A 26,394-nucleotide genomic window follows, 5' to 3' on the forward strand; every position below is an offset into this window, starting at 1 on the left:
GCTTCCGGGCTCTGGATTAAGTCCTTTTGCCTCTGGAGCCATGGCCGTGCCAGAGAGCCACTTGTGGGGGACAACTCATGACCTTGGTAGGGCATGAAGGACGAGCCGGTACCGTCCCCCTTCCCATGGGACTGCAGTTGCCCCGTCACTGCCGGCTCATATATGGCTTTGCTATAAGCTCTGAGATGGCAGCCACCTTGTATGCGGTCCAGATGCATTTCTGCCAAAAGCCACTGGGTTTCAAGATTTGTTTCTGAGTCTCTGGTATCATGGCTATTAATCAGCTTGATCAGGAGCCAGAGAGGCTGTTTGTAGGTGGCGACTCGGGGTCTCATTGGGATGGGGAGAAAGAGTCAGCTCCACCCCAATGTGGTGAGGCCCCATGTGTCTCGTCACTGCAGGCCCAAACCTGACTGTCCAGTGGCCTCTGGAGGATGGCGATGACCAGGCCGCCAGGGGGAGCAGGTCAAGGCAGGAAACCTATTCCCACCTGGAGTGGCCCAGCACCAGTAACCTACTGTAGGAACAGGACACATTTCTGCAAAAAGCCACTGGATTCCGAGATTTGTTTCTGAGACTCTGGGATCGTGGCCATTAAGCAGTTTGATCAGGAACCAGAGAGGCCATGCCTCCAATTATATAGCTGAGCCGGAGGTGGTTTGTGGGTGTGTCTCCTACATACCTAACTTTTGGCCGTTTACTTTCTTGGTAAACTTTGCCCCAAGTTTTTGGGGTCTGGCCAAAGGCACAGCAACAATTTGGGGTATCTGAAAGTCTGACGTTGCCATCAGGCTGCTGATGCACTTACCTCACAGGTACAGATTGACCTGCTGGAGGCACCACACCCCCATCATTGCTTTTCTGTTATAGTATTCTTTCTTATTGAATATAGACAAAGAATTTTCTCAAAATAACACATGGATATATAGTTTCTTAATGGTACACAAGAATAAATTAATACTTACCTTTCACTGTACTTTTAAGTGTATTTTCACATACATCTAGCTGATAAAATACCCATTCATAGACTTATCTTAAACAAAACCCAACACATACAAAATTTTTAAAGAGTGTTAATACTTTCTGAAAATAACTCTTCTAGTTCAATAAATATGGAGATTGGAGACAGACACATTCTCAAAGATGATTTAAAAATGGCTAACAGACATAAGAAAAAAATTCTTCATAATTATTTTTAGGGAAATGCAGATCAAAATGGCAATGAGGTATAATCTCATTCTATCAAGAATGGAATATGTAAAACAATTCCAGAAACAGGAAGTGCTGACAAGGATGTGGCAAAATGAACCCTTATTCAGTACCAGTGGGATTGTTACTTGGTGCAATCTCCTTAGAAAAGTTTGAAGACTTCTTAAATTAAGAATAGAGTTTCCAGGGCTGGAGTGATAGCACAGCGGGTAGGGCATTTGCCTTACATGCGGCCTACCGGATTCCCAGCATCCTATACAGTCCCCTGAGCACCGCCAGGGGTAATTCCTGAGTGCAGAGGCAGGAGTAACCCCTATGCATCGCTGGGTGTGACCCAAAAATAAAAAAAAAAGAATAGTTTCAATTCGATTCAGTGGTTCCACTCTTCGGCATCCTAACACCCCTTTCCTCCCACCAAAACATAAAATATGTAATTAGAAAGGACATATACACATTATTAGTCATAATAAATAATATATTTTTATAATTATATAGTTATATAATAACCAAATATTGAAGCAACCCAAGTGCCCCCAAACAGTTTAGTGAATAAATAAATTATGGCATTTAAAGACATAAACAATGGAATACTATTCAGCTAAGAAAAGAGATGAGAGATGACATCATGCTGTTTTCTGCAACCATGATGGAACTGGAGGAAGTCATGCTAAGTGATGAGTCAGAAAGAAAAAGATAAACACCCGATGATCTCACTGAGGAATATGAACAAACAAAGCAAAGGGTTAGAGACAATCCCCCCCCCAAAAAACAAACCTGAGTTGTTATCTGAGATGGGTGCAGAGGGCTTGTGAGGAAAGGGACATAGGATAATGGTGGAAGGATTCACTCTGTTTGTGTGCTTGGTGTAGCCTCACTTCCCATTTAAAACAATTATATTAGTGCTATCATTTAAAATTAATTTAAAAAAGAAAAGAAAGGAAGCAACAATTTGTCTGCACCCACATTACTCAAATGGGTATAAAGAATGATATGCTTTTGAGCCATAAGCAGATTTTATATTTGTGCTTGTTTGTCTATGGGTACAGTGTACACACAGCACACACATGTGGACATGTACACAATGCACACACATATGTGCACACACGCCACTAAAATTTTAGCATTCAATAAGGAAAGAGAAAAATTATGAAATAAAATCTATTACATTTTTATTGTTTTTTTTATTATTATTTGGCAATGCACAGGTGTTCCTCCTGGCTCTGCACTCAGGAATTATTCCTGACAGTGCTCGGGGGAACATATGGGATGCTGGGAATAGAACCCAGGTTGGCCGCGTGCAAGGCAAACACCCTACTCGCTGTGCTATAGTTCCAGCCCCTCTATTACATTTTTAAAAACAGTTTCAATTGTTTCAAAGTTTTGGGTTTGCAAAAAAATCTATAAAAATGTTTAGATGGTTTTTCTGTATTCCTTGAACTCAGGCCCCATACGCACTGCCTCCTTCCCTGTAAACATTCTCTTACACAGTGGTGTATTTGTTAGAATCTATATGCATACAATACAAATCCAAGCCCCATTTTATTTGCTTTTTAAAAAATTATTTTAGGCATTGTGGTTTATACTGTTAATGATAGGATTTCACGCATGACACATACCCACTCCATACCCTCCACCAGAGTCCATTTTCCTCTACAGAACCATTTTATTCATAAAAAACAACTTAACTGCTTTGTAAGAAAGAATTCACTTGTATTTGGACTTGGATCATTTTACGTTTTATGTTTTAACAAATGGTGCTTACTTTTAAAAGAAAGTGAAATGTATCAAATGTGCATTTTATCTCATTGTTATTAAAACTATGCAAAAGCTTTTATTTATTCATTTATTTTTTTCCTATTTGGGGCCACACCCACCTATGCCCAGCACTTAAGAATCACTCCTGGTGGGCTCTTGGGAACCACAGGGGGTACCAGAGGTTGAACCTGGATTAGTCATGCAAAGCAAGGGTCTGACCCATAGTTCTGTCTCTCCTGCCCCAATTTTAAATCACTTATCACTGTCACTGTCACTGTCCTGTCCTCCCGTTTTTCATCGATTTGCTCGAGTGGGCCCAGTAACGTCTCCATTGTGACACTTGTTACTGTGTTTGGCATATCGAATACTTCACGGGTAGCTTGCCAGGCTTTGCCATGTGGGTGAGATACTCTCAGTAGCTTTCCAGGCTCTCTGAGAGAGGCGGAGGAATCGAACCTGGTCAGCCAGGTCGGCCGTGTGCAAGGCAAACGCCTTACCCGCTGTGCTATCGCTACATCATTTATATTGTTCATTAAATTGGTCTTGCTTAAAATAAAAATATTGCAGTAAAATTTTTTAAAATCTTGATTTGAATGTATTTTGTAAAGCAATTTGAGCTTTTTGCTTTGAAATCAATTTTCCCACAATGCTTACAGATTTTCTCAAAGAAAAAATCCCTTGTGCTATTGTGACTTTGAGTCAGTAATTTTCACTTTTTCTCTTGGGTGCTCTTACAGGAGAGGACAGACAAGTTTTTTTTTTTTCATTTAGAGAATACTTCTTAAGTATTTCACTCTTCACATGGATTATAATATTGCATAAATATCTTGCCTTTGGATGGGGGTTGACCACACCCAGCAGTGCTCATGGATCACTGCTGGCTCTGTGCTCAAGTTCACTCCTGGTGATACTTAAGGAAATATAGGTAGTTCCAGGGACTAAAAAAGGGTTGGCTCTGTGCAAACACTCTGTTTTTAAAGTTTATTTATTATTATTATTATTAATTTAAGGGGTTTTTGGGCTTTACAAGGATTGCTGAATTTTGAAAAAAAAAAGTACAGATAGTGGTATTTAAAACAACAACAACAACAAAAAACACTTTCTCTTACAAAGGTAAATTACCAGAAATTTTAAAGGAATAAAGGAATAAATTTTAAAGGAAAAAAACCCAGAAAATATTAAAGGAATAAAGTTTAAATCCCTTATCACCACTTGGATTTATACACAATCTAAACAAACATATTTTATGTTTATAATCTCTACTGAGGGTGTTTAGTTTTTATAATTCAATGAAAGTAACTCCATGTACACAATTCAAATGGAAAAGATGGCAAGCAACACTATGGAAAACTGAAATCAAATCACAGCTGTTTTGTATTTCTGGTACTATTTCACTGTTCAGAAATAAATTGACAATAAAAGCCACATTTCGAAGTCTGCTTTAAACTGGTGATAAATGTAGAAAGTGTTTCTAAATGATTATAGATCAAAATCCCTTGACTCTTAGCCTGTGCTTGCTTCACACGTTTGGTTTTTGGGTCACACCCGGCAATGCACAGGGGTTACTCCTGGCTCATGTACTCAGGAATTACTCCTCCTGGTGCTTGGGGGACCATATGGAATGCTGGGAATCGAACCCCGGTCATCCGGCCAAGTGCAAGGCAAATGCCCTACCCGCTGTGCTACCGTTCCAGCCCTGCTTCACACATTTGAAATTCCATTATGAAGTTACTCTTTTGAGGACAAAAGTCCTGCAAATAGCATGATTAGCACATTATCTATGAAGTTATAATAATTTACGTATTTGTAAAATATTGGTAAGTGAGCAGCTGTCATGTTCAAAGAACTCGAAAGCAATGGAAATCAGTGTCATGTGTCGGAAACTATGATGAGTAATGCGAACAGTTTCTGTCAACTGAGACAGTTGGAGGATACAGGTGGATCCTCCTAAGTTAATAAGACCGGGTCAGCAACTCAGAATGAATGACAAAAATTCCAGCTACTCAGTGCCAAAGAAATGAAACTCGGCAAAATAGGTGGACACAGAGATACAGAACTGATTGAAAAAGCGTCGCCTGTGTCCTGTGGAGACAGACTTCTGGTTTCACACTTAATGCTGGTTACCTCCACTGTCTTGATTTTCATATAAGTTCATTTGTGCGTATTCATTTATTATTTCAGAAGTAAATGAAATAATATATGTTAAGTGCTTGGATCTGTGTAACACAGGAAAGTAATGATTCTCATTATTGAAACTAGCAACAAATTTTATTGCTAGTATGACATACTAGGTAAATCTTTTAGTTCACCCATTTTCTCAATCATTTTTATGCTCAATCATTGCAATAAAAAACTTCCTCTCACTTGTTTTGTGATAGTTGAAAGGCTTTAGGTATGTAAATCTCATGAGAATTTCCTGTATTGTGGTTATGGAACATAGAAGTTAGTGATTTTGCTGCTTCTTGGTTGTTCAATACAACTTTGTCTCAGCAATAAATGATTTATGAGTATCGTTTAAATGCACAGTTTTTGTCTTCTTTATTTAAAATTTTTCTGATATAACTGTCTTATTACTTCATTTCTAGCTTAATTCTGTGTCTTGGCACTGTTCATGAAGGAGCAAACGGGTCATCTGGGTCAACACTGGAGTATTTCTCATGGCAGGTACGTGTAATCTCAGTCATAAAATTAAAAAAAAAAGTAACTAGGAAACTTATATTATGAATATGGCTGCTTTTAGGGCAGAGCTTAAGGGGGAAAATGAACATTTTCATGTCTCAGTACTTTTGACTTTTTTTTTTTTGCTGATTCTTTGTTTTGTAACACAAAAAATTAATTTGAAAAGTCTTTCCAAATACTTCCAAAGATCAGCTTCTGGTATTCTGACAGGGATAGTTCTATATTCTAAACGGGAATTGATTTACCAGATTAAACACGAGCAACATAATGCAAGAACACTAGGAGAGACTGGCAAATCTAAATGCCAATGACTAACAATGCTCTTTTTGTTTAGTATTTCTGTTGTCATATACCCTAAATCACTCAGTTAACAAACTGACGCACTGTACTGTTGTTAATAGCAATACTCTTTGGAATGTGTTACTGCTAACACAGAATCTCCTAAGTGTTCAATTGTCTGAGGGAAATGTCTATGAGCAAGTAATTTGGGAGTATGAGGACATTTAAAGACCTTGTAATAATTTGTTTCTTAGATATTGTGATTGAGCATATTGTAAAATGCACTTGTTGGAGGGCCTCTCATTACATTAGATTGGGGTGGGGGGCTCCACATTTTGCCTTTGTATGTGACCTCTAAAGGTTAAAAACAGCCTCTAAAGGTTAAGAACATCCCTTCCTCAGAGCAAGGGATGCCTTGAGAATAGGACACATTTCCATGATGTTGTATTTCTACAATAATAGAATGAATAAAAAGGAAGACTCTGGTTCCAGAGCAACTAGTTGCTATTTCTCACTTGGATACCTCCATGGGAAAACAAAACAAAACAAAACACTATTACAGGAAGCTAAACATTCTCATTTTTCTTACTGGGAATAGTACTTTCTTGTGAGTTTTATTGTGGAAATGAAAGCAAGAAAATATTCAAATAGAGAAGGGGTGGGGGGAAATATTGTTTCTGTGAAAATAAACCCATTTATCCATTAATGGCATGCTCATTCAGCTCTTAGCTTTCTTAATATTCTTCTAAGTTATTTTGCTCTCAGTATCCAACAGCAACATCAAAAGAACAATGCAAAACTTCCTGCATACCTGTTTGATTGGAGAATTTAAAGTTTTTCCATTTATCATTTTTAAGTAAGGTCAATTTTATAACTTTATTGTATGTGGTTGTTAATGTAGGGGAATCTGCTTTTAAGTAGGAAAAGGTTACTTCGAAAGAATAGAATCCTAGATAGATTTCCCTCAGGTCAAGGGACTTGTTGTTAAACAGCTTGTTTAATTTTTAAAATATAAGTCTCAATGCAAGTTCATGAAAGAGTACTTAGTATCTGTTGCTCTTATCTTGCTTCTATCTTATTTCTAAGTCTCTTTGCCAAGTTAAACCAAAAATAAACACAAGGTCAAAGAAGTAACTCAAAGGGTTGAGATTTGAATGTAGGAGGCCCGAGATCTAGTCCATCAGCAACCATATGGTCCCCTGATCACTGCCAGGAGTGAGCCCTGAATAACACAGGAGGATGTGGTCTGCAAACAAACACCCCTCCCACCCCCAAATCCAATAACAACAAAAGCTGAATCTATTCACCTCACTGAAGATGTAGCTGATAGAGAACTGAAAGCACGATGACCTCCCTGAAGTATTAAAAGTACAACACACAAATTTTGGTAAAATACTTATATTTTACCAATTGTGATAAAATACTTATATTGTCTAATGTTTTATTGGCAAGATGATTGGATTGCAAAACAAAAAACTTTTTGTTTGTTTGTTTTTGCCATACCCAGCATTGCTCAGGGCTTACTCCTAGCTCTGAACCCAGGTATCAGTCCTAGTGGGCTCAGGGAACCATATGGAGGGCCAGGGATCTGACCGCGTTGGTCAGGTAAGAACCCTACCTGTTGCACCATCTCCAGTGCCCAAACCAGAGATTTTTCCTGTATTTTCTCTTGTTTCTGCTTAAAAACTCCAGCCTACGAGTGGTCCCTTGAAGTCATCATCTTATCTTGTTTTCTCTACAGCCCCAAGGACCATCCCATGGAAATGGATTTCTGGAATCTTAGGAGTATTGAGTGTTTTGCTGGTTGCTACTGTGGGAATTCTGCTGAAAAAGTGTAAGTTTTTCTAGGTAGATCCATATAAATATAGAAATGGATGAAATCATTTAATAATGAAGGCTTCATTTGACTCTAGTGCAATATTTTAAGTTATTTAAATATCTCTGTAATTAACTACATTTCCAATTCTTTCTTCTAGCATTTCTTCAACTAAATATTCAACTAAATATTAAGCCAACCATTTATCCAGGACTCACCGAAGAACTCCAGAAAGGTAGGTTCTAAATTACAAAAACCCTGAGAGTTGGAAGAAATGAACCAGACAGCTTTTAGTTTTTATCATGGAATAATGATTCAGTGCATTCAAATCCATGCACCTACCAATTGTAGGATAATCATTGCTTTTTAGCATAAAAGTTACTAATTTTTGTTAGTAACTTATATTAGGATTTATCGCTTACACTTTTACTAAGGAAAATATTAACCCCAATGACAATCCATTTTTCCTATATGAGTGCTCATGTTTTCCTCGCATATGGTCTATCTGGATTTGATCTTTGACACCACATACGGTTCCCCAGAGCGCTGTCCATTAGCACAGAGCCAGGAGTAAAACTTGAACATCACCAGGTATGACCCCAAGACAAAGCAAACTCAAACAGGAAATGATTTATTACTCACTATTACTTACTGCCAATATCCATTATTGATCTGTATTTGCTCATAACCCATACTTTATCCTTTATCTTTGCTTTTGTTTCTTTGATGATTCTGTTAACAGTGCTCAAATTTCTGCAATCCTAAACCACTTACCCAGTGCAAACCATCCCAAAGCGAGGTTTTGATGCGTTCCTTACCCCCAACGCTTTCCAAATTATTTCACAGTCCTCTATGAGCTCAGAGAACTTCATTTATATCATTTTCCCTTATCAATTTCCCAGTATTATTAAAATATAATAGATTTAAGACTGTGGAAATTTAAAAGTTTCAACACGTTGATTCATACATTTTTATATTGCAGTAAGATTTCCACCTCATCATGAGTGTTTATTTTTGTGATGAGACATTTCAAAATCTACCCTTTCTCATGAATTGCATGTAGATAATATAATATTTTTAACTGTAATCACAATGTTGTACAATAGAATATTAGAACTTTTGTGTCTTCTAACTGGAAGTATGTTTTGACCATCATTTCCTCATCCCTTTTCTCACTCCATCACCCCTCAATTCTGATAACCACCAAGCTACTGTACAACTTCAATTTTAGCAGCAAGTCATTAGGGAAAGATTTAAGGACCTGCATGTGCCAATGCTTTTTATTTGTGAGAGTAGTAAATCTTCAGAGCACTACCACTGCTAAACTCTAATCATACTTCAAATCGATTTTTTCATTTAACTTCATTTTGAAAATGAAATATTTGGCACATTTATCAGTATTACCCTGATAAACATTCTTTACTTGAGAAATAATGCTGAAATACTTTCCCCAATTAAATAGCTCGTTCATCTAATGTACTTCTCTGGGCATAACAAAGAACAGCTTCACATCCTTTACTCAAATGTTTCTTTGCACTGTTCCACTATCATATTCTACACTCAAGGACACAAATCTTGCATACTGGTTTTCATTTATTTATGGACCCAAATCATCACTAAATTTTGTCAGGAGTAATTGGAAGTTATATAATTCTGATTCTTTCATCAGAATAAAATTAACATCCATGTGGAAAAAGGGTTGTCTGAATTTATCACATTTGTATTATCTGAACTATGATATTGATAGTAGATTCTAGCAGAAAATTTGTAGAAAAGAAAATAAATAATGAAGGCATTTTGAATGTGTACTAGCATTAGAGAATGAAATCTTCACTGTCATAAGTTATGTTTAAATTTTTTTTTTTGTAGGCTCTGGCTGCTGCTCATGCCAAGAGAAGTGGATTGGATACAAAGGCAACTGTTACTTCATTTCTGATGAACTTAAGATTTGGGTAGAAAGTAGGAATTTTTGTATCTCTCAGAATTCCAGTCTACTTCAAATAGAAAAGAAAGATGAATTGGCATGTATTTAATTCTGCTTTCCTATATTTTTTCCACCTAGAAAAATATTTTATCTAAATAACTTATATATGTATATATAAGCTACATATGTTACATATATATTATATATGTAAAATTATTTATCCACATATATTACAATTATATAAAAGTATATAATTATATGCTAGAGCAATAGCACAGCGGGTAGGGCGTTTACCTTGCATGCGGCCCACGTGGCTGACCCGAGTTTGATTCCTCCGCCCCTCTCAGAGAGCCCGGCAAGCTACCGAGAGTATCACACCCACACGGCAAAGCCTGGCAAGCTACCTGTGATGTATTTGATATGCCAAACACAGTAATGTCTCACGATGGAGACATTACTGGGCCCACTCGAGCAAATATAATTATATATCATGATGTTATAAATAACATTGTTTATTATTATATAATATACAATAATATATAACATATTTATACAATATTATAACATGTAATATATTGGATATAATATGTATTCTATGCATAATGTATTATGATATGTGTATTATATATTGGATATTATATATTATTATATATTATATAAATTACATATACAACTTAGATATAATATTTTTCTTATTTTTAACATATATATTAAAATATATTTAAACATATACATATACATAGATATATTTCAAGGGTGTGTTCTGCAACGTGCTTGGTGCTGTCAGGCCACTCCTGGAGACACTGTGCCAACCCGGCTGGGGGTTCAGTGCTAGGAGCTGAGGTGCTGAGCTGCTCAAGCTCCGTGGTGCTGGGGACCATCAGGACACAGCTGACAACCCCCAGGGGACCATCTGGTGTCGGTGACTGAGCTCTGCTTGGGTGCTCCACTGCTTCATGTCCTGGCCCCTGAGACAACAAAGTGATTCAAATCTTTAACCAGATAGTAAATCGATCAGACAAATTGGACAGATGCCTTATTTTACTAGTGGTTTCTTTTATCTTAAGGCAATTGTTACAAATCTTATAATTTCTTGAAGAATTGTAGTATAGGCATAAAATTCAAGGCAGATACCAGATAAAGTACAAGAAACTTTTTACAGAGAATTTAAGGCTGATATAATAGACTCTTTTACGAATTCAAAGAACCATCTAAACAACTTGTTAAATTTTGTTTCTTTTGTTGAATATAAACTTCTTTAGAATTATACATAATATTGTTATACATAATATGGGATGAATATGCAGTATATGATATAAATATTCAATATTTATTACAAAAAGTAAGACATGTCTAGTGAATATAACAGCTGTATTGCGTATAGACTAATTAGTTTTTATACATTTAAATTTCCCCAAATCTTTTCATTTGGTGTCCAAACTAATCTTCAATCTGTGAAAGAAATGTTTCATGAAGATTCTACTTTTATAACTCTCTCTCTTCTTCAAGAATAGTGTTTTGCGGCATTTTTCTCCTCAAATCGGTAGACATGGCAAGTGCAAAGCTATAAGACATGTGACTATGATTAACTGGATTTTTTTTTATGCATCTTGTATAAATATTCTTTTGTTTTAATTTTTTAAATTTTTTTGTTTTTTTATTAGTGAAACACCATGAGGTACAGTTGTAGATTTACAAATTTTTGTGCTTGGATCTCGGTCATACCACAATCAAATGCCCATCCCTCCACCAGTGCCCATTTTCCACCACCAGGATAATATCCCTCCCCCCCCATCCCCCCATCCCCCCCTGCCACTGTGGCAGGGCATTCCCTTTTGTTCTCTCTCTCCTTTTGGGTGTTGTGATCAGCAAAAGAGGCATTGAGTGGTGAACATGTTCAGTCCAGTCTACTTTCAACCTGCATCTCCCCTCCTGGGAGGATCCTCCAAACACCCTCCACTTGGTGTTGCCCTTTCTATCTGAATTGTCCTTTCCCCTAGAATACCCGGCTGGCCTCTAAGTTATGGAGTAATTCTCCTGGTGTTGATCTCAGCTATTCTTGGGTATTAATCTCATATTTTGATTAACTGGATTTTAAAACTACTTTCAGTTTATGTGATTGGAAGTGGTATATCTGCTGCTGGGCCCTAATTTTCTTAAAAATACATTATACCTGAAGATCATTCGATAGATGCTAAAATGTTTGTAATATGACTGTCTCTGGTCCTGAGCAGAACTTCATGAACTCCAATAAATTCTTTTTCTGGACTGGAGTTTCCTACAGAGAAGATTATGGTGACTGGTTTTGGCTGAGTGGCTCTGTCGTCTCTCCAGATTTGTAAGTTTTAGGCAGTCAGAACTTTGCAATTCTTTCTGGGGTTATTTTTAGATTAAAATTCTGGGACATTGTCTTTAAAATAACCTAACTGTGACAGGAGAATATAACAAAGACAATAGATTATAACAGTCTAATAATTTTATCTGCATTCATATATAATTATTTGACCAGCTATAAGTGAACTTTGACATTCCTTATTTTTTCATTAAAAAAGAAAGAAGCATAGTATACTATGTATGCTTCAAGATAATTATTAATAATGGCAAAAAATAATTTTACTTTATTTTATGGATTATCCAAGTAGTATTGAATTTTTTAAAATATTTAGGCTAAAATAATAAAAATTGTGCCTATTTGTGCTTGCTTTGGCAGCACATATACTAAATTTGGAATGATACAGAGAATATTAGCATGACCCCTGTGCAAGGATCACATGAAAATTCGTGAAGTGTTCCATATAAAAAAAAGTGCCTATTGAATTAACAACCCACAATGACTCAATAGGGTAATACCTTATTTAAATGCTTTGAAAAGTTTTATAATTTAAATTATAAAATGCCATCGCCAATTATTGTTTCTTTTTCCTTTTTTCTAACATTAGATTTTTTTTTTTTAAATTACAGATTGCATATCTCTCCAACTACAAATTCAAATCACTGCATAGCATACAGCCCAAGTAAAACTGTTTTAAGTGAACTTTGTTCAAGGAAAAATCGTTTTATCTGCAAACAACAATGTATGTAGCTGTTTCTTTGTGTGGTATATGTGGGCATTACTTTTTGGATTTGTGAAATGTTTCTAATTATGTCATACAATTTTTAGATATTTGAAATTGATGAATTTTTTTTAGATATTTGAAATTGATGAATAATTTTTGCATCTTCTGTCACTTAAAGCATCAAGTTAAATAATTTAGCAAGTGTTTTAGTTCAATGTATGTGCACAATATTAAAATTTACTTTACACATGTATCTTTTAAACTTTCTTTGCAATAATATAAATAAAGCAGTTTACATAAAATAGTATTAACATAATTTTAGTTCAACATATGGCATACTAAATTAGGACATTGCATCTTCCATCTCATATTCTTACAAGTAAGATTTTTCTGGATATCTGAAAGAAGTCATTCTTGATTATGTTTTATAAACAAATGAAACATAGTATGGACTGGAGAGATAGTACAGTGGGTAAAGTGCTTGCCTTTCATACAGTTGACCTAGGATTAATCCCCAGCATCACATGCGGTTCCCAGAATCTTTCCAGGAATGATCTCTGAGCACACAGCAAGTCCTGAGAATCACCTAGTGTGATTACAAAACTAAAACTAGAAACAAAAAATATGTTTCAATCTAGACAGTTTCACTTACATGTCTTTATAGATTCTTTTGCATGTAAATAATTAGGTGTCTTATTTGGCTATAAGGTCTTGCGTGTATATGCAGTTCCTTCTCTAGGCTTGTGAAATTCTTTGCTGTAGTTTCTTGACTCTTTCCTCCCTTCCAACTGTCTTCACCTTCTACCTGTTATCCTTGTTTATTTTCTTATAGATAGAGCTTCTGGTTTTTCATAAATCTTATTTTCTCTCTTACCTCTTTTGAGTAATTTTTTGATTTTTATCTCTAGCCTCATGAATTCTTTTTGCCCGAAAGATGTATCATTTTTCTCATGTTTCTATAATTCTTCTCATTGACTGAATTCATCGCATCCAAAATTTTTCTTCATTTTGGTAGGCTTGATTCTTTTGTTGAAATACTGCTGCTTCTTGATTTTCTTACTGAACTCATTAAGCTGTCTTCCATTTTTTTTTGTAGTGTGACTTTCTTCATGACAGTAATTTTGAGATCCATGTGAGAGTTAAATTTTTTTGTCTTAAATAATTATTCACTTCACTTAATCACTTAACTTCCCGTTAGTCGTTGATTTTCTCGAGCGGGCGCCAGTAACGTCTCCATTTGTCCCTGTCGCGTGCTAGTGTAGCCCAATGGCATCTGTTCACTCTGGGAACATGAAGAGCCTCAAACCGATCGTTTATGATCTTGATGAAGAAGTCTGATCATCTGGTAAGTGGGCGGCCAAGCGGTCTTTTGACATCCCGTGGAATCCAGTCGGTAACAGCTCTAGTCCAGTGGTCGTCTTTAAATCTCATTACGTGACCAGCCCATCTGATTTTTGACACCTTGACAAGTGAGACAGCGTCCCTGATTCTTGATCGTCGACGGATGTCGAAACTCCGGATTCTTTCTTTCATTTGAGTGAAACGTGATATTCCAAGCATAGCTCTTTCTATTCTTCTTTGCCCTACTTAAATAATTATTGTTGGATATTTATTATTTTGGATATTTATTATTTTTTGTGATAACCTGTTGCTGCTATTTTTCATATTATTTCACAGTAATTTTCTTGATTTTGATTCTATAAAAGAAATTAAGCACTTTCTGTTTTACCCAGTAGGTGGTAGTATAGCCTTAATTTTAGGGTTTTTTTTTTTTTCATCTTAAGGTAGCCGGTGATTGAAAAGGGAACTAGGATACTGCATGCAGCTATTGTGGAGGAAACCCCATTCCACTTCACAGTTCAGGACTGCCTTGCTCTATTTCAAACTATTGTGGTGTTTTGCATGCACAGTCTCTGCCCTTGCCCTTTTGTAGCTGCAGGCTCTAAGATTTGCAATCTGTAACTAAAGGGCTGGAAAGACAGCACAGCGGGTGAGGCTTTTGCCTTGCACGCAGCAGACCCGGTCGGCCCAGGTTCTATTCCTCCACGCCTCTCGGAGAGCCAGGCAAGCCAAGCTATGAGAGTATCTCGCCCACACAGAAAATTGGATATGCCAAACACAGTAACACATATTGTATTGGATATGCCAAACACAGTAACAAGTCTCACAATGTTACTTGACCCGCTCCAGCAAATGGGAGGACAGTGCTACAGTGCTAACTAAAAAAAAAAAAAAAAAAAAACCAACAAAACACTGTGGACTTTAGAACCACATATCTGTGGGTTTCTTGCATTCTGGAATTATGAACCAAGAAGCATAGCTGAGTTATAAATGCTACACTAATTTTACCTTAAAGGTGAGAAACTAGCAACATCTTGTTCTGCCACAGCTGACATTATACTCCCATTTTACATTTTTTTTTGCTATAAGTTTTAACATTTTATAGGTTTCAGATAAACAGTTTCACTGAGAATGATACTGAAAGGCCAGGTTCGATACTGCAATGAAAGGAATAACATATTTTACCCAATTTACTCACCCCTATTTCTTCCCATCTCTTATCACATACACCCATCCCTCCCATCTGGTAGACAGAGTCTAGGGATTCATTTCTCTTTTTAAAAAATGGGAGATTGGGCCACACCCAGCCGTGCTCATGACTTACCTCACATGCAGGGGCACTGTGTTGGTCCATGGTTCCCAGGTTCTTCAATATTTTCAGGAATGAAAATATTGAGTAATAAAGATGCTCAGACTCAGAGTTGGAAAATAGAAACATTTATTGACCCAGGACTTCTGGGTGCATTGCTTTTCTCTCAGAAAAGTATTTTGAAAGATGAGCAGTGAAGCAAAAATCGGGCTTTATTTACAAATTTTGAGAAGAGAGAGAAGAGAGAGAGAGAAAGAGAGAGAGAGGCAGAGAGAGAGTCATAATTCTAGTTTATTGGAAATTAGAAGAGAAAAGAAAGGGAACTTCCCCATATGGGGAAGAACTTGGTATGGGACTAAGTTAACTATGACCCTTTTTGGGGCTGTTTTTATAGGAAAACTGGGTCTTTGTGTTACAGAGAATTCAGAAAGATAAAAATTAGGTTTTTTTTGTAGGCCCCTTTAAAGAAAATTGATCTCTTTGAATTTCTTATCAATTGACAAAAATGTTACCAAGAACAGATCCTTACAGATCCTTGTCTGGTTATTTGCCTTGAGTAGTTCTCATTATCTTAGCCTACAGGTGAGCCTAAACTCTATGGCAGAATTTTATGTTGAACAACTATTAACTCCCTGTTTATCAGAAAGAGCTCCGGAATTTGCCAAAAATGTAGGCAAAAATGTAGGATTGTGCGATCAAAAATGGGACTACTCAGAGCAGTTGATTAAGGGAAACTGAGATTTCCTCCTTCACTCCTAGCAATGCTCAGGGGAACATCTGTAGTGCCAGGGATCAAACTGGAAACAGCCACATGCCTGATTTACCGTACTATTTTTCAGGTCCTGTTTTACTTTGGTATTGTCAATTTACTTGCTTTACATACTGTATATGAGATTGTTCTGTGTTTAATCTTTCTCCTCCTGACTTATTTGGCTGAACATATCCCCCTTTAGTTCTCTCCAGGGTTACACCTTTTCCTATAACTGACTTGTATCACATTGTATTTATATAAAACTTATTTATCCACTCACCTATAATAGAATTGTTGGGTTGTCTCAGATTTAACTATTCTAAATAGCAAAGAAATCTGTCATAGGTATGCATAAATCTTTTCTTTTTTTGCATAAATCTTTGTAAGTTAATATTTTTTGTGTTTTTGCTGATAAATACTTAGGAGAAGAATGCTGGACCTTATGGTAGTTGTGATTTTAATATTTCAAGAAGTCTCCATACTGTTTTTCAAAGCCATTGAACCCATCTCCATCCCTGCCAACCCTAATTGAGGTTCCTTATTTCTCAACATCCCAACATTTGTTTCTAACACTGTATCATGTCAAAGTATCATGTCAAAGGTTGAAGCGGAGGGCCCCCAATGGCAATGAGATCTTGGGAAATAATAAAACCAACTAACTCTAAGGCTGTCAAGACCCATTTTGGGTACACAAGAAATAAGACCCAATAAGGCCTTTACCTGGCTCCAGCACAGACCAGAGAAGGCCAGACCTGACTCTGAGAGAAGCTGCAGCAGAGCAAAGGCCAGTAAAGGACTATCAAATACTCCCATCTCCACCCCCTTGGCAAATGCCCTAGCAATGGACTCTTACCTAGGTAGAATTCACAAGTGGGGGCAAGTTGGGGGAAACCCTAGAAGAGCCATCTTGGACAAAGGAAGAGCACAAACGCTGCTTGAGTTTGCGTTGTGCTGACTGTGCCCCATATGTGGCAGCACAGCACATGTGGTGCCTGAGCACAAGTGTCGTCATGAGGACTTTCATACTTTCATGTTTAATGCTGGGATGTGTACTGGGGCCCCTCTCCACTATAGAGAAGTGCTGTTCTCTCTTGAGTATGTTGCGCTTTCTCTCTCCCTCTCTCTCTCTGTGTCTCCTTTCTCAAAATTTGTAAATAAAGTCTAAGTTTTGCTTCACTGCTCATCTTTTGAAATTCTTTTCTGAGAGAAAGGCAATAGGCACAGAAGACCTGGGTCAGTTCTAGGCCTTTCTTTTTTTTTTTTCCTGCAAGGTGCAAGTCTCATGGCAGAGTCTTTTTTTTTCTCCATAAAAAGAGTTCACAATAGTTCATTATAGATAATATTCACCAATAAACACCAATCCCACCACCACGCACGTTCCCACCACAATAAGAGGTAAGTATGTAAGGGTTGTTGAATGGCTCATCCTGGAGCCATTTAAGCCTGAATATAAAACAAAAATCTTACTATCTTAAGTAGAAGATACTATTATGCCATTTCAGTTTTGTATTTTGAAACATTTTAGATCTAGTTAGGAAAATTTTTATGGTTTCAGAATCTCTTTCAGAATCTTTCCTCAGAGCATATTGTCAAATAACCAAGAATTTCTACTTAGGTTCAATTTGAAGGGAAAAATCTGCTAAACTTACACAGTCCCTGTGTAAAGTAGATTTAGACTAATTTTCTTTTCTTTTTCTTTCTTTCTTTACTTTCTTTCTTTCTTTCTTTTTCTGTTTGAGGCCAAATCAAGCAATAGCACAGCGGGTAGGGTGTTTGCCTTGCACATGGCCAGCCCGGCTTCGATTCCTAGGTCCATCTCGGAGAGCCCAGCAAGCTACTGAGAGTATCCTGCCCACACGGCAGAGCCTGGCAAGCTCCCCGTGGCATGCTCCCCGTGGCATATTCTATATGCCAAAAACAGTAACAACAAGTCTCACAATGGAGATGTTACTGGTGCCTGCTTGAGGAAATTGATGAACAACGGGAGGACAGTGCTACAGTGCTATGAAAGAATACAAGCAAGTATGGTAGAAACCAAACAAATGTGTGATACTTTTGATAAATAAGTGAGGTAGAGTATAAGAGGTCATGTGGCCACGTTCCATCAAATTCTGCGGCACTCTCTTCTGGGAGCTTTAGTTTATAGTCTCTGGGTATTGGCCGTTGATTAGATTACTTGGGATGGGAGGGGGAGAGGGCAGTTTGTGGGTGTGACTGCCAACCTACTGGAAAACTGGGGAGCTGGGAGGAGGAAGCCCAGTCCTGGTCTGAGTGGACTTGGAGATCTCAGTCACAGGTTCTGGAGTACCTGGGTTTTCCTGTCATGGCAGACTCTTGCTAGTCCAGATTTCCTCAACCATTCACTGTGAGGCAGAGATGGATAGAGAGAAAGCTGCAGATCCCCTTCCTAAGGCTGATACCTCCCTCCTCCACAATTCACTCAAGTCACGTGGAGACCCCACTGGCATCAAGGTTAAACACCTATGTATCTATCCAGTAAATTGCAGTGACTACATGATATATAAATTATAGAAGAGTCAGAAAGAGCTAGAGAGTAACAAACTATTAAAGGTAATTCTAACACAAGACAAAGTTTGGATAAAGTAAATTACATTATTGACCATCTAAATTATGTAATGAATGGGATAGATATCTAAGTACATATTTATCATGACAGACTGATAATAGAAAATGAAAACCTTATCTTCTTAAATCATCTGCATTATCTACAAAAATTGAATATGGTAGACTTGAGTAAAGTAAAAATGAACTGAAAAGAGTACAGCTGTCTAATTATATCTAAAGTTGGTAATGGAATACAAAGAAACAAACTCTAGGAAAATGTAGTAAGACCAGAAATAGTCTCAACTACTTATTGGAATTTATAATATATTAAAGATAGTATTACATAGCATGGTCTCTTTAATAGATATTGTTTTTAGGACATTTGGAAAGGCATTTAAAAATTAAAATTGGTTGGCAGTTCCCAAGTCATCTGGGCTGGGTAACCTGTGAGAACATTCCAGAGGATCATGGAGGCGAAAGTTTCAAATGTCAAATTGCAGTAAGGGCAAAGAACTGAGGCCAGGAGACCCAGTATTCCTTGGAGAACAGTATAGATTAATAATAGATTAATAATTTACCATTGACCAGGCTTGGGGATGCAAGTTGCTTTTGTTGTGTGAAACCTTTAAAGGATTATAAGCTTTGTTCTTATTTAGAGCGCTTAGAGACCTTGGGCAAGCATTTGGCCTGACACTGCTCCCCAAAACTTCCCAGGACGCCATTCATTTTCCTTTTCATTAATCTTCCTGGTAGGGTGTTTGCCTTGAGCACAGCTGGCCCAGTCCAGCCAGATTAGATTCCTCTGCCCCTCTCAGGGAGCCCGGCAAGCTACGTAGAGTATCTCGCTCCCATGGCAAAGCCTGGCAAGCCACCCATGACGTATTTGATACGTCAAACAGAGTAACAACGAGTCTCACAATGGAGATGTTACTGGGCCCACTTCAGCAAAACGATAAACAATAGGAGGACAGTGCTACAGTGCTTCATTTTCCCTTACCACATGCTTTTTGTCCTGCACCTACTGCATTCCTTTTACTTCTGTATAAGCAGTGCTTGCCTGAATAAACTTGTCACTGTGCCATCAGATTCTAGTCCATGTCTACTAATGATCAGTTATAGACTGCATCAGAATAGGTTCCTCATGGTAACAGGTCACACGCATTGCAGGACAGTGGCAGTTGTCATCTTGAAAGTATACGAAAGAGTAGCTTCAAAGGTATAGCATATATGGATTTATAAAACAAGATGAAACTATCTGAAAAATTGAATTTATTTTTTTAGGGTCTGGAAAAAGACTTCCTAATTATGACAAAAATTGTTTACAATAATTAGATGCAATAAGTTATAAAGATTGAACACTCACTCTAAATTTTGATTTATATACCAAAACCAAATCAGAACACTGAAAACAATGTAAAATTACATATCTAAACCCTGGAATAAGATTATCAATATCCATTATAGAATTATATAACCCCTAATTTTTCTTTGGATCCTCAATAATTTTTAAGAACTGGAAGGGCTCTCAAAATGCTGAGAGTATTCTTGTAGTATAAATAAATATATTTTCTTAACACAATGTTAACATTTACATATTAATGTATTAATAAAGTTAATTTCAAATGTTTTCATTTTGTCTGTGTATATGCCAAGAATTTTCATGACAAAAGATTTTTAGCATCCCCCTTCCAGCCACTTTTGTATGAAAAAAAAAAACCTCTCATAAAATTTAACTGCTACTTTTTTCATTCAATAGTCTTGAGGTTGTGATAAGTTTCCTGTCAGATTCCAGAATTATGTAAATATTGGATTTGACAGTTTTTATAATATTTATCACTGCTCTAGAGGAAGGGCTATGTTACAGATATCTTTAGCTGTCATGCTCCACACTGACCATTTGTCTGAAATAAATAAATATGTCTGAGAAATATACCAAAAATGCAAATATACATATTTGGCATTATAACTAATGTATTATAACTTTCATAGAATTAATATATAAAATTAAGTTTTAAAGTATAAACTTTTCTTCCTTCAATTAAAATGGACTCTATTATCTATTGAGATTTTATCAATTCATATCAATTCATATCATCTATTATAAATTGACAAATTTGTGATGATGAAATGTTTTTTTTTAAGAAGATGGAGATTCTTTTTTAAAAGCCTGTGAAAAAATGAGGATATACCAAAACTTTTTAGGTATTTTTCACTTCATTTAAGAAAAAGAAATCGTTTGCTTCAAAATGTGAGCCCTTAAATGTTCTGTAGTAAATATGCCACCAATTGAAAGACATTTATTTGGGTCTCTTCCAGAGGTGCTTGGGGTCACTCCTAGTGGTACATGGCCCCAGCCCAGTAGTGCTTGCCTGTGGATCCATTAATCATGCAGCCATTGGTAGGCTGGGAGTGATCAGTGCCACGCTAACAGTGCCCCGGGGATCTTGAATTGCTGGAATCAACCTTGCGGCCTCATGTATGTAGCCACATACTGCACCCCTAGGGTTGTCTCTCTGGTCCTACTTTTACACATATTCAAACAGCAGGATTCAACCATAACATTCTTCACTTAATGCATGACAATTTAAGGGACAAAGATAGAAATAACAAAATCACTAGAAAATGAAAGATTTGATAAATCTCTAATTACTATTTTAATCATTTGAACCCTACAAAATTTAATAAGTATGAGTCACTCGATGTAGCTTTACATGAAAGAGAAAGTTTGGGCATTTTCTTGTTTTAGGACAGTGACATTTAATATCTGACTGCTGCAATTTTGTAAATACCTTTCATTCACTAACAGCAAAGAATGAATAATAAAATGCCAAAATTGAAAACAAGAAATAAATTTACTTAACTTTATGTGAAACTGTGATACAATGGCACAGAAAAGAATTATTGAAAAGAAGTCACTGCATCTGAAACCCAGTGACTTGTCGCTATTGCAACTTGTGCTATAAATCCAATGTGCCTCGTGATTGCACAATATTCATTTTCATTTTACTTTTGGTACTGCTATTTTGAAATCATTTCATATCTGAGGTAGCAAAAAAAGCAAAGTACAATTATGTTATTGTTATAAGAAAACAAAATTTCAACAACAAAAAAGACCTCATTATAATTTCAGATGATACAAGCCCAGTTATCAACTAAAACTTGAACATAAAAGTATGGTTTTTAAAATTGTATTTTTATTTCTTAGCTCAGTGTTCCCCAAATCATAAAACCAAGAATATCTGAGTAATGCTAAATACCCCAAGTGCTATGGATTTTTAAATCAAAAAACTTTAAAGATTCCTAGTAGCTCTTAAGTGTTCCTTGGAGAAATAACTCATTTTAGCAAACATGCTAACACACACGCACACACACACAATATCCATACTCACATATGCTCTCATCCACCACCATCACCTCTATCACTAGGTAAGTTTGTTGTTAGGCAGAAAAGAAGCTATGTGAATGTTCTAATTCACAAGTGATATTTAAAGAAACCAAAAAAAGGAGTATCTAATGACAACAACCCGTTTGGATTTGTTGGCTTAGGATATAAGACCAAGGTTACCAAGAGGAAGTTAGGAGGAGGAAGAGGTATACCACAAGTGACATGAGGATATTGGTAGAGGGTCTTGCATACTGTCATGGTGGTGGAGGTGTAATTTTTTGTACACCCTAAGTATGAACGTAAACATCATTTTGACACAGTAAAAAATAACAAAACCATAAATAAGGCAGGGGACAGAGTCATCATGTACATGAGTGGTGTAGTGGTATATGTGTGTGTATAAAAGAGCACAGAACCAACAAAAGTGAAAGCAAAAGATCCAAATGACAGTATATGCTCTGCTTTTGTAATGTGACTCTCAGTGAGATTTTCCTCCTGGACATCTGTTCTCTCACCTAAGCCTCTGCTGCCTTTACTTCCTAGTGCCTCCAAAAGCAGGGTCCCTAGGAGGGACTGGATGGAACCAGGGCAAGCGGTAAACTATGTGCTACCCTGGCATGGAGATGGACCTGGCCAAAGCGCCATAATGCTTAACTATAAGAGCTTGGTCATGGAAAAATGCTGTCACGATCCAAAAAGTAATAACTAGATTCCATGAGACTGAGTAGATCAAAGAAGTTTATTTAGTAAATTTATTACTGTCATCAATATTATTGTTTGATACAATGTTTAACATCTGTAAAATTTTAAGTGGGCAACATAAAATAATGGATAAAAACATCCAATAAAGAAACTGAAAATTTAATCAAGGCAAGGCATGGGGTATGTGCCAATTTTTTAATTTGAGAATTTAGGTGTATTAATTTGTAATAAGAGAAAAAACTATTTTCACTTTGTTTCCAATTTTCTAAAATTCATTAGTGAGAAGAAAGTTCGCATTCAAATATTTCTGAATTATAGTATCTTTAGTATGCAACTATGAAGATAAATCTGTTTTATGCTGCAAAAATATCTAATAAGTAATTACTGCAGTTACAAAGATTTCTTCAAGATATCAAGGACTGTGCAGGAGTGAAAATACAGCAATTAGGGCGTTTGCCTTGCATGTGGACAGCCTGATTTCTAATTCCTGGCATCCCAAATGCCCCGGCATCCCAAGAACCGCCAGAAGTAATTCCTGAGTGCAGAGCCAGGAGTAATCCCTGAGCATCACTGGGTGTGACCCAAAAAAAGTTTAAAAAAAAAAGATATCAAGGACTTCATAAAAGAGTGGGGAAGACTTGCAAGAAAAGGGAATATAATTAATAGAATGATGGAAAATAAAAAATAATGAGGAAAACTAGAGGAGCAAATTATTAATGAAAGATCTGAGAGCTTTATTGGTGGCTATCATTCACTAGATTTGTAGATTGAATCATTTCAAAGGAAAATAATAAACATTTGAGATGTCCAGTGTGATCATATCAAAATGATCAGGGAAAATGACAGTAAATATTGAAATACCTCTTTAACTTTTAGCTTTAATTAATAATATATAACACAATAAATATAATAAACAGCATATTAGTAGCAGAAATAATACAAAGAAAATAATAAATGTAAATGAACATTATTGTGACATATGAAATAAAACCCTCCATTACTGAGAGAGGTATCAAATAAATCTGCTTTCAAAGTGGTCAAACTTTCAGATCTTTCAAAATAAATTTTGCATTATAGTAGTTTCATGGGCTGGAGCGATAGCACAGCGGTAGGGTGTTTGCCTTGCGCTCAGCCAGCCGACTGAGCCAGGTTCGATTCCTCCGCCCCTCTCGGAGAGCCCAGCAAGTTACGGAGAGTATTTCTCCCACACCTGGCAAGCTACCCGTGACGTATTCAATATGCCAAACACAGTAACAACAAGTCTCACAATGGAGACATTACTGGGCCCGCTAGAGCAAATTGATGAACAATGGGAGGACAGTGCTACAGTGCAGTAGTTTCATACTGATTTATTTTTGTATAAAAAACTGTGCTTCTTTGTTTCATCATAGTCATCTGTGGAGGAGTGAAAGATCAGATTAAGAAGATAAAATTTTCCAATAAAGTGAATTTCAAAGAAAAGATTAAAAATTTTTGATAAGATTAAAAATTATGGTTTGATAATAGTTATGAGTAACCAGGAAATGGTGATGAAAAACCAGATTTTTTAAAAAATAATTTTTATTACTGAAACACCATGAGGTACAGTTGTAGACTTACAAATTTTTGTGCTTGGGTTTCGATTATACAATGATCAAATACCCATCCCTCCACCAGTGCCCATTTTCTATCACCATGGATCCCAGTATCCCTCCCACCCCCATCCTCCCAGATTTTTTAAACATTGCGAATTACGAAAGGTATGGAAATGTACAGCCTCACCATTGATGTAGCAAAAATGAACAGAAATTACTTTATTTAAAAACAGCATCCTCCGGCTATGGATGGACTCTGAGCTCTAGTGCTGCAGCACTCCTTGTGCAGATCAAAGAACTACAGCCCATTTCCCGGAGCTAACAAACCAGCATCAGGACCCACAAGTAGCTATAATAATCATTTTAAATGCTACACAAGAAAACTGAAAGAGAGATGGCAGATAGTTACCAGATTCTCAGAAAGACCTAATTTAGATCAAAAAGCTCGTGAGGTTTGAGAAATAAAGATTTTTTTTTAACCAAAGGAGCATGCATGGTATTTAGAAAGTAAGATGTGGAGAGAAAAATCCATCAGCCTTTTGGATAGGGTTTGTGATGAGTGAAGACCCAACTGGCAGTCTCCCAGAATTGAGAGGAAATCTGGGACTGATTGAGAAGAAAAAGAAACCAGAAAACCAGGCTTTGTTAAAGACCTTGAAAAAGCTGGTGATATCTCCAGGACAACTTTAATCCTTAAACTTCCCAAATGACAGTGTCAGTAATGATCTGACCTACTCCCCCAGGTGCTACTCACCAGCAGGAGTTCCTACATCACATGCCATGGGGCTCCCCAGACAAGTGTTGTTATATCCCGAAGCAGCCCACTTATCTAAGTGAAACACGGCAAAACAAAAGCTGTTTTAAAATGAAATTGATGCAAATATTTAAGATTTAATTATTTAAATCTTAATGTATTTTTTTCTTCCAAATTTTATATAAAACACTGACCCACGAAGTTATTCACAGTTGGGCTTTTGACATACAACGTTCCATCTCTGATCCACCCCCAATGTCAACTTCCCTCCACCAGTATTCCCCGTTGTGTTGACTGTGTGGTTTGGATATTTAGCCCTATCACTCCTTAACACCATCAATATACATGAATACCCTTGACCCTTGCCTTTATTACTTCTCATCTATCTCTTACCCCTGTTCCTTTACTCTGTTTTTTTCCCTTTTTTCCCTATTCTCTGGGGCCAACGGAAATCTAGGCATTCCCCCTCTTTAAACCAATGCATTTAAAATTATTTACATTTTAATCAAATCACAGATTTTAAGTATTAAATTAGTACTGATTTTATTTAATCATAGATAATAATTAAATCTTAATTAAATAACAACTTTAATTAGTTAAGACAGGTATTTAAGAGAAATAAAACTTTTACAACTTGTTAAAAGTAGAAGACCTGGGGCTGGAGAGATAGAAGAGCAGGTAGGGCATTTGCCTTGCACGCGACTGACCTGGGTTTGAATCCCAGCATCCCATATGGTCTCCTGAGCACCGCCAGCAGTAATTCCTGAGTGCAGAGACAGGAGTAATCCCTGAGCATTGCCGTATGTGACCCAAAAAAGCAAAAAAAAAAAAAAAAAGAGATCTGATAGTATAGGTGATGATTCTGGGTACATACTGGTACTTCCATGCACATACAAGTATATATAGGTGTATATGTATACACATATTTATGCCAATAGCTGTATACCAATCAGAATATAGATGTTTGAGATGCAATCAAGGAAAAGGCTACAAGGATGGTTTCAGATTTTCTCTAACTTTTGACATAATTGCAAAAATACAAAAAAACCCCACCTAAAATAATACTAAACAGTATTACTGCATACCATTTACCAGGGTTCTGTAATTTGTAAAAATAAATTCTCATATTTATTTTATCTTTCTTGAAATTAAAAAAATGATTTTATTTTTATACAGTTGTTCATAATATTTGATTACATTTCATTTGAACACCAATTCCATGACCATTATACTTTTCCACCACCAGATATCCATTTCAAACTCCAAACCCTACCCCCAAAGCAGAATCAAAATAA

At 36.5% G+C, this 26,394-nt stretch overlaps 1 protein-coding gene and 1 non-coding gene across 2 annotated transcripts in view; both read left to right on the forward strand.

Moving 5' to 3' along the window:
• The first annotated feature begins 5,549 nt into the window (after nucleotides 1-5,549).
• Nucleotides 5,550-26,394, forward strand: part of LOC130024205 (natural killer cells antigen CD94-like) — a 35,556-nt gene continuing 14,711 nt past the window's right edge. The window contains exons 1-4 of the mRNA XM_056114852.1: nucleotides 5,550-5,628; nucleotides 7,664-7,756; nucleotides 7,899-7,973; nucleotides 9,608-9,697. Coding sequence (XP_055970827.1) covers nucleotides 5,622-5,628; nucleotides 7,664-7,756; nucleotides 7,899-7,973; nucleotides 9,608-9,697 — 265 coding nt within the window. The 5' untranslated portion in view covers nucleotides 5,550-5,621. The remainder of the gene's footprint in view (nucleotides 5,629-7,663; nucleotides 7,757-7,898; nucleotides 7,974-9,607; nucleotides 9,698-26,394) is intronic.
• On the forward strand, nucleotides 12,357-12,463 carry LOC130029106 (U6 spliceosomal RNA). The gene has a single exon (XR_008793275.1). It is a non-coding gene; the product is annotated as a U6 spliceosomal RNA (small nuclear RNA).

This window comes from Sorex fumeus, unplaced genomic scaffold (assembly GCF_029834395.1).
Source record: "Sorex fumeus unplaced genomic scaffold, SorFum_2.1 ptg000003l, whole genome shotgun sequence".
NCBI lineage: Eukaryota > Metazoa > Chordata > Mammalia > Eulipotyphla > Soricidae > Sorex > Sorex fumeus.